Below are 12,907 nucleotides of genomic sequence, written 5' to 3'. Positions count from 1 at the left end.
ATATTATAACCATTTGCTTGCTGGAAACCATACGCATAAATTAAGTTGAAGTACTGAAAGCCACAGCAAGCAGGTTCTTGTTATTTAGATAAACCATATTTATAAAATATTGTGACAAATATTAAATATTTCTTTAAATACCTTCAAGGCAGGATCTGATTGTATCTGGTCTGAAATTCAAATACTAATAATCATATGGAACAGAGAGCCCACCAACATAACACCAACAGGACAGTAAAAGAGAATCAACAATGTACTTGTATATTGTATAAACTAGCCACTTTCCAAGAAGTAAATCCAACATTTACAACCTACATTTAGAATTTGGCACCTCCCAACAGAGATCTTGTGTAGCAAGTCTCACCAGGACCAGTTACGGAACTGGGTTTATCCAAAAGGGTCCCAAAAAGTACACGTGGCACATAAAATTTCATCGCTTAGCACCAGCCCTGATGAAATTTTGCTGACAAGGTTTCTGCCCTAAGTTCAGCGCCGGATTTCTTCTTCGGCCGCCCCGGCCGCACGGTCCTAGCGCCCGCCTTCCCAGCGCGCGGCGAAAAAACGCTGGTGCAGCTGGTGTAGTTGAACGCAGACGCGAACGGCCCCATAATGCTGCTTGGTGGCATGCCGCCCCTATTTTTTGCCGCCCTAGGCCCGGGCCTATGCGGCCTTGCCGCAAATCCGGGCCTGCCTAAGTTCCTGTTGAAACATAAACGATAGTATATATATATATATATATATATATATATATATATATATATATATATATATATATATATATATATATACATACACAAAACCAGTTAGGACCGCTTCAACTCACCACCACTTAGCTGCTCCCCTGTAGTGCCGGGTGCTCAGTCCGCAGCGTCCCCACTGCCAACAGTAAATGCACGAACAGAAGGACGGCACTCCGGTAAAGAACAGGATTTTATTGCTGGGTACTGTAGAAAAACATATGCCTTACGCGTTTCGGGAACTCCTTCCCTTAATCATAGGCTATAGCGGAGTGCCGTCCTTCTGTTCGTATATATATATATATATATATATATATATATATATATATATATATATATATATTATATTTATAGAATTGTATTCTGTAATCCTTGTTTGTTATCCACCATTTATTCCCTGTTTGCTATAACTGCAGTAAAGCACTGCGTATCTTGACAGCGCTATATAAATAAATGATGATGATGATAGAATTGCAAAAACAGTATATATCTTTAAGTGATTCATTATAACAGTGGCACATTACATACATGGGCTGGGACACATTTCTGATTTCTGACTATACAGAATTTTAGAGCATCTTCTTTATAAAAACAAGAGTTTAAATATTTGTACTATAAGATTACTTCTGGAGAAAGGCAGAAAATACTGTTATATGCAACATTGTAAGACAAAAGGCTGTAAATAAAATGCTAAAATGCTACTATAGCCAGTAGCCTGTGACCAATTTGTTCATTGGTTTAGTAGGTGTCCTTGGATGAGGTTGTGGATGATGAGAATCCTTATGCTTAGGAAATGTCATTTGGTACATAGCCGGATTGTAAGCCTGTGGCATTAGGCTGTCTTGTAATGGCCCATTTTATAAACAGAACAATTATTTAAATGTAGTTTTAAAAAATATTTTTTTTAAAAAATGGGGGTGAAAATAGGATCTTTTTTTTTTTTTTTCAAAATAAGCTTTGGTCTCAACAGCCACATTTGCCCTTGTCTTTTTCCTCAGTTAACTGCTCTGTAGATCTGTGGCCATTGGATTGCACCACCCCTTGAGGTATCCAAGACTTGTCCACACACCGTTCCATTCGCTTCATAATAAGGTCTAGAAGGGTATCCACTGCCTTATTTACATTGGTTCCATTTGCAGCACTGGTTTCAAAGTATGGGATTCTGGGAATATAGAAACACACACATATTGTCAGTAAATGGGTACTCCAGTTCTCAAGGGCTCAACAAAGGATTTCCTCTCAAAGAAACACATGGATTAGGCAGCAAAAGACATGTCAGCTGCCAGTACATTCCCTAATACATCTAAGATGCTGGGAGGGCAGCCTGAAACAGGACACCACTACTGTTTAAAATCATTGATATATATGTACAGAAGAATAAAAAAATATATATATTTTAGGAGAAAGGTGGGTTTCAGTTATAGGCATTATTATCTGTACATTCAGGTTAATCAAATTGCTCAGCATGTATGTGCTTTTCTTAGTTAGGTGTTAAAGAGAAATGTCGATTTTAAAAAAATATTTCACCCTTGTAGGTGTTATTTAAATGTGTCTGGTTTTGCTGTTTTGACCAGCCTTGCTCTCTTCTGCCTGCAGCTGGAGCATGAAACATTCAAAGAAGGATAGAAATGCATACAGAATCCTATGGTAAGCGGTTTCTGGAATACAATGCAGGTTGGTAGGCTGGAAAAAACTATATATTTTGACACTGAACAGCCAATTTTGGTAAATATATTTGGTGGATTACTTGAGGACACTCCATTTCTGGGCTAAAATGCTGTTTGGCTTCACTGACAGTATGGTTACTAACTTTTGTTGCAGCAGTCACTCACCATTTCCTTTCCTTCTACAGTATACTATCTCTTCTACTTTCAACTACACATTTTGTGTTCGCTCTGTGTAGGGCAAGCCAATTTCTGCACTATGGGCACTATCAGGGAAAGCATTTGGTATTATATATAGGACATCTAAACCCAAGAAAATAGTTTTAGACTTATAGAGCATTTTCCTATATTATTGCTTGTTTCTGTATTATAAGAAGGTATTAAACTTCTGATACAGGTATGGGACCTATTATCCAGAATGATCAGAATCTGCAATTTTCCAGACAAATTTCCATACCTTAAGTCTACTAAAAAATCATTAAAACATTAAATAAACCAATAGGATTGTTTTGCTTCAAATACGGATAAATAATATTTTAATTGGGATCAAGTACAATATAGTTTTATTGTTGCAAAGAAAAAGAAAATCCTTTTTTAAACATTTGAATTATTTAATTAAAATGGAGTCTATGGGAGATGGCCTTCCCATAATGCAGAGCTTTCTGGACCAGTTTCTGGATAAGAGATACCATACCTGTACCAGGCTTTCAGCTCAGCATTAACTTTGTTTCAGCCACTATTTGTCACATGCATTGCCAGTAATAACCACAGGATCATTGACACTATGCTGCTGAAAACAGTCTAAAACTGTGAATAACTGAGAGACCCCTAAATGTAGAAAATGTATGTGAATGGCAGATGTGCTCAGAGGAGCACTATGTAATTTTAGGTTTTTCACAGTCTATGGCTATAACTAAAACTCAAGATGGCACCACATCTGCACTTCTGTTGTGTGTGATTATAGCAAACATCTTATATCTGTACAGGTTTGGGATCTGTTATCTGGAAACCTGTTATACAGCAAGCTCCGAATTACAGAAAGGCCATCTCATACATGCTATAAATTTGTCAGCTGACCAGGCTGATTTTGTCCACCCTCAAGCAGCTAATAAATGCCTGCAACTAATGTATGAAACTGTATGTTGCTTTGTATCAGACTTTGTGGAGTTTTTTAGAAAGTTGGGGGAAAGATCAAGCTGCTGCTAATTTTTACACACATATAACAGATTACTGAGCTGCTTTTGAGAAACATGAGAGGGTGGAAACAGATCTATTTAAGTTTTAAATATATGTACATGTTCCTATGGGCTCCTCTATATCAACTTTCTACTGCACACGGGATAAAAGGACGATGCATGTCTTTTATTAGGGCCAGAGATAAATTATGTGCATTCATTGTACTGTAAATGGAGGCATGCTGCATGTTGAACAGCACATTTTGAAGCAAATACTGCCCTAGCCTGCCATATGAACTGATTATTAGAAGAATGTTTCACTAGTTGCATTTTCTGCAGAAATGTAGCCTACCTGATGAAAAATTCATGTAAATAAGTCCTAACATGTCATTGCAACAATGCTTTGCAGTATAAGTAGAACATAATCAGAAATATGAAGTTTCTGTATGTTTGGAGCTAAATCTTGAAGATAAATGATGGCTTAAAATGTCTTTCAGTGGTGCTGCAGGTCTATTTAGTGCAGGCAGTAACATACAGACCATTATACTCAGTCTGGGCACGCAAGCTATGGGTCACAGCCTGAACAATACATGGAAGGAAACTACTCACCCATATTTCTCAGCAAATTCCTTGGCTTCTTCTTCTTTAACTGCTCTCTGATCATCCAGATCACACTTATTGCCACACAATACAATATCTGGATTTTCACAATATGCGTGGATTTGCAGCTGGCCTATAAAAACAGTAACAAATGAGACATAATTTATCATATTTGCTGTATTGGACAATGGAAGAATGTCTGAATTATGGCTCTGCAGTGGTTGCTGAACTAAAACTACCATCATATTCCAACAAAAAAAGCAAAAGCTCCCAGAATAGGGACCAAAATATAAAACTAAAATGTTTTAAGAAACAGAAATATGTAAAACCACACAGCGACCACCCTCAAACTGGGGAATATTACATAATACATTATGAGCTAAAAAATAACTTTTAATAGGTTTGTAGCCTTAAAGGAATTGTTCAGTATAAAAATATAAACTGGGTAAATAGATAGGCTGTGCAAAATAAAAAATGTTTCTAATATAGTTAGGCAAAAATGTAATGTATAAAGGCTGGAGTGACTGGATGTGTAACATAATAGCCAGAACACTTCTTCCTGCTTTTCAGCTCTCTTGGTTTACACTGACTGGTTAACCTGGTTACCAGGCAGTAACCAATCAGAGACTTGAGGGGGGCCACATGAGTCATATCTGTTGCTTTTGAATCTGAGCTGAATGCTGAGGATCAATTACAAACTCACTGAACAGAAATGTCCCATGTGGCTCCCCTTCAAGTCGCTGACTAACTCAGAGTTATAGAGCTGAAAAGCAGGAAGTAGTGTTCTGACTATTATGTTAGACATCCAGTCACTCCAGCCTTTATACATTACATTTTTGGCTAACTAACTATATTAGAAACATTTTTTATTTTGCCCAGCCTATTTACACAGTTTTTATTTTCACACTGAACTGTTCCTTTAAGCTTGTGTCTCACATTTAACATCCGCTAAGAGAGGTACATGTGCATGTTGTTCAAGAGTGTCCATTTGGGCATCCCTTTAAATCTGAGCTTCTCGTTAACTAAAGTATTTAAAGTCGAAGTGCACCCCCTTCTTACACATGAATTCAATGAATAGGGCTTGTGCTGAACATACTTTTACCTTATTTTAATCACAATAATCAGTGGAATTTGTTATTTTTTTAGCTAAACAGGTCATACAAGGAAACTAAAGCTACTATATGTTTGATCCTTGCAAGATAGATAATTAGATAACCAGTTCTCAGATAATTCCCCCAGCATATACTGCTGCTAACAAAACAGTGACTACAAAGGGTGACCAAACATGGAGTAGGGCTGTTAACTACTAAATTAACTTTTAGTATGATGTAGAGAGTGGTATTCTGAGACAATTTGCAATTGGTTTTCATTTTTTATTATTTGTGGTTTTTGAGTTATTTAGCAGCTCTCCAGTTTGCAATTTCAGTAATCTGGTTGCTAGGGTCCAAATTACTGTAGCAACCATGCATTGATTTAAATGAGATACTGGAATATGAATAGGAGAGGCCCTGAATGTGTACTGCCAAACAGAGCCACCTGTTGGCTTTAAGTCCACATAGGAGTTACCAATACCCAATCACAACCCTTATTTGGAAGCCCCAGGAACTTTTTGCCTGATTATGTTGCTCTCAACATTATTTTACACTTGAATGTGTCTCACAAGTAAAAAAAAAGTTGGGAACCCCTGCTCTAGAAAACCCAGCTAGAAGGCCTGTAATGAGTGCATTTAAATGAAATATAGTAACTGCAACCTTGCTAGATGGATTTTTAAGACGTGTCAGATCTTTTACATATTATCTCCTATGTTAAAATGTATATTACTTTTATACAAAAAAAGAGCTAATAACCGCCAGATAAAAATATCTTTACAAAACAAGGAACATAGCGTTATCATGATATAAATAATTATCATGATATAACATTTTTATAGTTGTGCACTAAAATGGAAGCAAAACTCCTTACAATATTTGAGGAGCAACTTACCCAGAACCCTACAATAGGATATTTGCCTTTGATCCAAACACAGTCTATGCAGTGAAATGTATTGCATATTAACAGTGAAGACAAACTAAACTGCTCAATTATGAGTGCAAATATGTGTAACACTGCATTCATTAGTGGCAGTTGAGGAAATAATGCAGTTGATATGTTTATATTAGGGTTAATATGTCTGAAGAGGAGAACAGGAATACATACTCATCCAGTTCCTGACATTAAGGAAGCTTTGTTCATTGGTTAGATCAAAAAGCAAAAGGAAACCCATTGCGTCTCTGAAAAATGCAGTTGTCAAACTACGGAACCTGCAAAGCAAGCAGAACAACAGAAGGTGATGACTACAGTAGTAGTACTTGAAGGCATCTGCAAGTCTTACAGATACTCGGAAACAATGTTGAATAGCTGGTTTTTCAAGTAAAGTGAAATCCTTGTTAGTATTGAACTGTGACTCCTGCTCTATACTGATATGTGAGCAGCAACCCCACCCCTCAGTGCACTCAAGCAGAACAAGACGGTATTTTGTTGGAAACACCAGGGTAGGATGGTGTGTGCTGCCTCGGCCCTAGGCTTTGCTATGTCAACAGGGATTGGTTTGGTTGGTTACTAATGCGCTTTTTTATTAGTCTCACCTGCATCTGTCACATAGGGCTTAATCCGATTATTGGCCCTAGGGCCAAACAATTGGATTACAAGACCAGGAATGCTAGCTGTCAGAGCAAGGACCATATCAGGTAGCTGATGGAGTCTCCTTTGTGACCCACAGAGTTTAGATAGGCCCAAATCACACAGCCTGTGCATCTGTGGATACTGGGCACCCAGCTGTATATTTATATATACTGTAGACTAAATATAACATGAGAACTTTAGTTTGGAGAACACAGCAGCTGTTTGTAGCTTTTATTGCAGATTCAATTCAGGTTGGCAGGGAAGTGTCTTCTAAATAGAAAGCCCAATAGAGATGATCAATAATGGTCCATGTAATGAATCACCATGACGCACTTATCTTTTCTAAAGCAATTTAATTGATCAATATTTCTTTGCAGTTAAAAATGCCTAATTAAGCTGCTTTTTATAGCATCAAAATGATGAATGAAAGAACAGGGCAAAACCAGTGTAATTACTGTTTATGCTGATTTGCACAGAATCTTTCTTTTAGTCGTGGTCCAAAAATGGATAATTCTATATTAGCACATTGTGCTTTTCTTGTAAGCAATATAGTACAGTATGACTCACTGTATACTGCAAATGCAACCTAAAACAGAATACTTTCACCTGAGACAACCACACCTTTTATGTTAAGCTCAAATATCAACCTGAACATAGCTACACAAATCATGAAATTGTACAAGCACTCCGGTAGAAAGTGGGTTTATTGCAGAAACCTGCTGCTATAATACGTCTGACGCCCACTTTCTACTGGAATGCTGTCCAATTTCATGATTTGTGTGCATTATATAGTGGGGACACTGTGGGCAGAGCACCTGGTTATGTAACACGGGAGCTGCTTTGGACATGGGTGAGCTTGGAGTGTCTTTTTTCTCTTTGTTCTCAACATAGATACACGTCTTTTTAGAGGCTTAAACTGTAAGCATGGGATTTCATCTAATCTAGGTTGGGGAGTGTTATCCCAGGCTCACTCAGGTGACCAAGCCCAACATTACAAATTACCGAAACAGTCAGGATTTCTGGAGACAGGATATATATGTAATGCTGGAACACAACACTTTACTCCACCAACTAATTTCAGCAGGCAGTTAAAGCTCCCAAAATGTCATTGCTGCTTCCTAGTGTCACTAGTGTCAGGCATTTCTCATTCCAAAAGGGAGGTCTGTTGGATGAAATACCCCTGCAGAAGAGTTACATGTGCCATCAGCCTCCTTCTCACTTAATTAGGGGAGACCTCACAGAACCAGTACTGAGGATTTTCATGCTGAAAACATTTACATGTTCCATGTGACAACAGTCTCCCCTTCACTTAACAGGAACACCCAACAGGACCACTATTGGAGCTTCTCATCCTTAAAAAGTATGACTGTCAGGCATTTCCCATTAAAGTGGAAGGGTGAGTTTGGTTGCTCCTCTTCTATATGAAGTCGATGATGGTATATAGCACCACATGTGTGCCAAAGTGCTTTACAACAGGGATGACATAGTTACAATAAATACAGAAGTGCTAGGAGTTTCAATTCAAGGAAGGATGAGGTCCCTGTCCCAAAGTGCAAACAATCTATGAAAAATAGGAGGCCAAAAGAAAATAAATGGGTAGGGATGAAATTATAGGCGTAAAAGTAACTTGCTAAGATAACTGAACATTATACTTTCCCTGTCAAAATATCTACATTATATTGCTTCCAGAATTAAACATATGCATCCTATATGCATTCCGTAGTATCCCCCCAAAGAAATAAACTGTAACCACTAATTATGGTCAGGCCAGTGAATTGTTTTCAAATTAATACCACATTGGGAAATACACGTCTATCCACCTGGCTGCAGCATATGCTTCTAACTTTAATACCATCCTGTAAAGAGCAGGAGATACCATGGCAGGTAAATCAATACTGGGCAGCCCACTTGGCCTGCTTATCCACAGCAGTTGGGCTCATTAGGTGCTTAAGTTAAAAAAAAACTGCACAGTCCCTGTGTTTAAGGAATTGGCTGCTCATCATTATAGTCTGGCGTGTGCAATCGTGGGAGGCTCTGTGCTATAAACAAAGGAAAGGTACAGAGATACAAAAATGTAATTTATCATCCTCATAACAAAGAACTGGTCTGTTTATTTGGAAACAGTCCAGGCAATTTGCCAGAGACAGTCTCTGTGAATTAAACATTAAATCTAGAAATGATATGTTAAACAATAGGTGAACTGAAAAAGTAATTTGTTAATCAGATTGTGAAAGGATGACACCGTGTTACCTTTCCTGCCCAGCAGTATCCCAGAGTTGCAGGTGAACTCTTTGCCCTCTGCCAGAAGTCCCATCTGGCCCATTTGATCGATATACCTGTGTGGGAAAATGCATTAACTATTGTGTTCTATTACAGCACACAAGAATTTTATTAGCTATACATTATGAGCTATAAGATACAGCTTATCTTCTACTATCCCTAAAATGTACCTGAATTTAAAAGCCTCTTTATCATACTTGTGCTTTTCAGTGGATCTTACAGTCTAAGGCTATCACATACACATTATATGTTCAGTTTCATCAGGAGCCAGTTTAATTTACTGTATGTTTTTGAAGTTCGGGAAGAAACTGGTTTACCGGGAGGAAACTCACACAAGCACAGAGAGAGTATATCCTTAAAGGAGAACTAAACCCTAAAAATGAATATGGCTAAAAATTTAAGATTTTATATACTGAACTTATTGCACCAGCCTAAAGCTTCAGCTTCTCAATAGCAGCAATGATCCAGGACTTCAAACTTGTCACAGGGGGTCACCATCTTGGAAAGTGTCTGTGACACTCACATGCTCAGTGGGCTCTGAGCAGCTGTTGAGAAGCTAAGCTTAGGGATCGTCACAAATTATCAAGCAGAGAAATGCTGTATATTGTATTCTAATTATAAACATGAACTTATTGCACCAGAAGCCTAATTAAATGACAAATGATTTATGTTTTCAAAGTTGGCGGCAGGGAGTCACCATCTTGGAACTATGTTAAACATCTTTTCAAGACCAAGACTACGCACATGCTCAGTGTGGTCTGGGCTTCAGTTGGGAGGTTAAGCTTAGGGATCGTCATCAATTATCAAAGCAGCACAAGTCAAATCATTTGTGCCATATAAGCTGATACAGCAAGACTGATTAATGATCAGAATATGCAGACTGCACTGGGTCTGAGGATACAAATCTTTACACAGTCACTGGCTGCTCTACAGGGAAACAAACAAAGCTGCTGGACTTCTGGGAAGTAAGGTGGGGGGTCTTCCCCTGCCGTTTCAAAGTATGATCGTTTCCCTGCAGAGCAGTTAGGGACTATCTGAAGTTTCCTATCCACAGCAATGAGAGCAAGTAAAATGAAGGGGGAATTTTACTGCATATAAAAACTGTAAACATTTTTTAATTAAAGTATATTGGAGATAGATTGTTTTTTTAAGAAAGTAAAAATTTGACTTTATTTTTTTGCCTTTACATCCCTTTTAAAGTAAAGCTTGGCATAATTATCCTTAATCCTGGTGTCTTGGTTATTCAACCTGAGTGTTATAGTTCAACTATTTGATCCTTCCTAAACCATATAGTAAGGGCCCACCCCAACTGCAAGAGTCACATATTACACCTGCTCTACTAGTAGCTGTCTTGCACCCAGCTAGGTTGAAGGTAGGTTAAGGTTAAAACACAGTGTATTCTCTCCAGAGAAGTGCAGACTACAACTCCACATTTACAAATATTGTTACACTGAAATCAGGAAAGAAAAAGGAAAGAAATTGAAACATACACCACAGTGACACAGCTTACCACTCTCTTTTCCCGGAAGTCAATGCCCACTGTTGTGATAAACTTGGAATTAAATTTTCCATCTGTATACTGATAAAGGAAACTAGTTTTTCCAACTGCAGAATCTCCCAGCGCTAAAAATTTGATGAGGTAATCGTAATCCCCATCGGACATTTTGAAATTTGGTTGGTGACCTAGAAAAACAAATACACAAAATATGTATACAACTGCAAAGGTTTGCACAATCTGCTGCAATGGAACAGCAAGTGAAGGCACTGAAGTTGCTTAATGCCCTTAGTGCCTTAAGGTGGCCAAACACTGACCCTTTATAGTGTGTATGGGGACCTCTGACGAGCCCATTTCTGGCCAATAATCATCCAGTTGTCAAGCAGGTAGGTTTGATGTTCCCATCGGATTGGGGACTGCATTAGCTAGTTGATGCAGTCCTCGCTCCAACTGCCATAATCTGATCGCTTTGCCTTAGGGCCGATCTGAATAAATCCTGATATCGTCCACCTTAGGTAGGAATATCGGTGAAAGATCTTATAATGAAAGGCGACCTATAGACACCAAGACTATCAGTTACCGTACGAGAACTCACTGTGCCATGAAAACATGTTGACACAAGTAAACATAATTAGCAGTGTTGTATCTAAAAAGTAACATTATTATACTTCACTGGTCAATAATATTGGTCATGTCAGTATCAAGGAAAGGGAAGAAAGGCATATTTCCTAAGAATGATTTTGTAACTATAAATGCTAGTTAGTGAATTGCAGCAACATATTTCAGACTATTTGGTTACAAAAACCATAAGTACTATGCAACTAGACAAACTAGTTACACAAGACCACAATTCATTGTGACTACTCTTTCAGTGCCAGAAGACATTATACAAATCAGAAAATATTAAATACAGATGGACATCTCTACCAAATATGTGCAAACTACTTCAATTGGGTACAACTGTATTTCTCATTATTTATCAATATTTTGCTTATAATCTCTTTCTGCAGACACATGTAAGATTATTTCTGTTCATATATATATAGGAGCATACATTTGTACAGTGGCGTAACTACCGGGGGAGCAGGGGGTGCAATTGGGCCAGGGCCCGGGCCCCCCGGCAGCTCGCGCGCCACTCAGTTCTGCGGCCGTTTCCGGCTGTACGAAGGGGGGTGGGGCCCGGCTGCACGTCCCGCGCCAGGGCCCGCCCCCTCTAGTTATGCCTCTGCATTTGTACCACCCTTTCTGCCATTAAAATGGGAAAAACATCTTTACCAACATATGCATATGGCTGCACAGAATACAGTGACAAGCTATTGTGCAGAGAGAGAAATAATCTCGGCTATTTCAGAATGACTGGCTCAACCAGCTAACATAACAGGCCAGAATTTATGAAGCAAAGAAGAGTTAATGACTAACTTAGAGCCACAAAACAAGTTAAACAGCAACTAACAGTAGCCAAAGCCCTGCAAATTGATGAACATCTAGGACACAGTTGTTACACGAGAATAAGATTAGACAAGCAGTAGCATTAATCTTCTCAAGATGGTCCATACAGACCTACTGGTCCAGTTTGAATGGCAAAATACATTGCTAATTTGTTGACAGAATGATATCAGTCTCTTGTAGAGATACATTAAAAAATATATATATTTTATAGTTAATATTATTCTCAATATTACATTCAAGACATTTATAAATACAATTTTGCTCTGCCAAGCTGAGAAATCATGCAGGGGAAGAGACAGATACAGTCATTTTGTTATGCCCATTTCATAGTAATATACAAGTATTATTTTATTGGTTATTTTAGTGGTTGTCAAGAACCAGGGGAGGAGCGGTCCTGTTGTAGGGCATCATTCCGCAACCCATACTACCAATATCCTTGTTGACAGGTGTGTGTGTGATGCATGGAAGATAAACCTTTAGAAATCACGTGGATCTAATTATAGTAAAATATAACATGTTAATAAAAACAGGCAATTATATAACTAGGTCAACTGCCTTTGAAGTGTACAACAGTTGTGACTGGCATACCGTTTATACACTACAATAGCTGGATGTATAGCAATATAGGGTAGAAAAACAATCTTGCTTTTCAAAACAATTTACTCATACAGACAATGATGAAACACATGAGCTATAGTTCCTCAAGTTAAGTGAGGAGTAGTTATGAGCAATAGGCAGTTTATATATTCTGTGAAATAGTCACTGGTTCTGAGGTAGGAATCTAACCTACTGCTTTAGATTTTGTAATAAACAACAGGACCTAAGAAAAAATAGCAGCTAATATAA

The 12,907-nt window shown here is 38.1% G+C and overlaps 1 protein-coding gene across 5 annotated transcripts in view; it reads right to left on the bottom strand.

Moving 5' to 3' along the window:
* Positions 1-1,208: 1,208 nt before the first annotated feature.
* rab27a.L (RAB27A, member RAS oncogene family L homeolog) overlaps positions 1,209-12,907 on the bottom strand; it is a 32,899-nt gene continuing 21,200 nt past the window's right edge. For 3 of the 5 annotated variants that reach the window (XM_018250957.2, XM_018250959.2, XM_041585088.1), the window contains 5 exons: positions 10,628-10,800; positions 9,088-9,173; positions 6,373-6,476; positions 4,186-4,309; positions 1,209-1,899 (listed from right to left, as the gene is read on the bottom strand). In XM_018250957.2, coding sequence (XP_018106446.1) covers positions 1,701-1,899; positions 4,186-4,309; positions 6,373-6,476; positions 9,088-9,173; positions 10,628-10,800 — 686 coding nt within the window. In that variant the 3' untranslated portion in view covers positions 1,209-1,700. 5 annotated transcript variants of the gene reach the window in all.

This window comes from Xenopus laevis, chromosome 3L (assembly GCF_017654675.1).
Source record: "Xenopus laevis strain J_2021 chromosome 3L, Xenopus_laevis_v10.1, whole genome shotgun sequence".
Classification (NCBI taxonomy): Eukaryota; Metazoa; Chordata; class Amphibia; order Anura; family Pipidae; genus Xenopus; species Xenopus laevis.
Note: the sequence above shows the minus strand (reverse complement) of the source record. Positions and strands in the feature narration are given on the sequence as shown.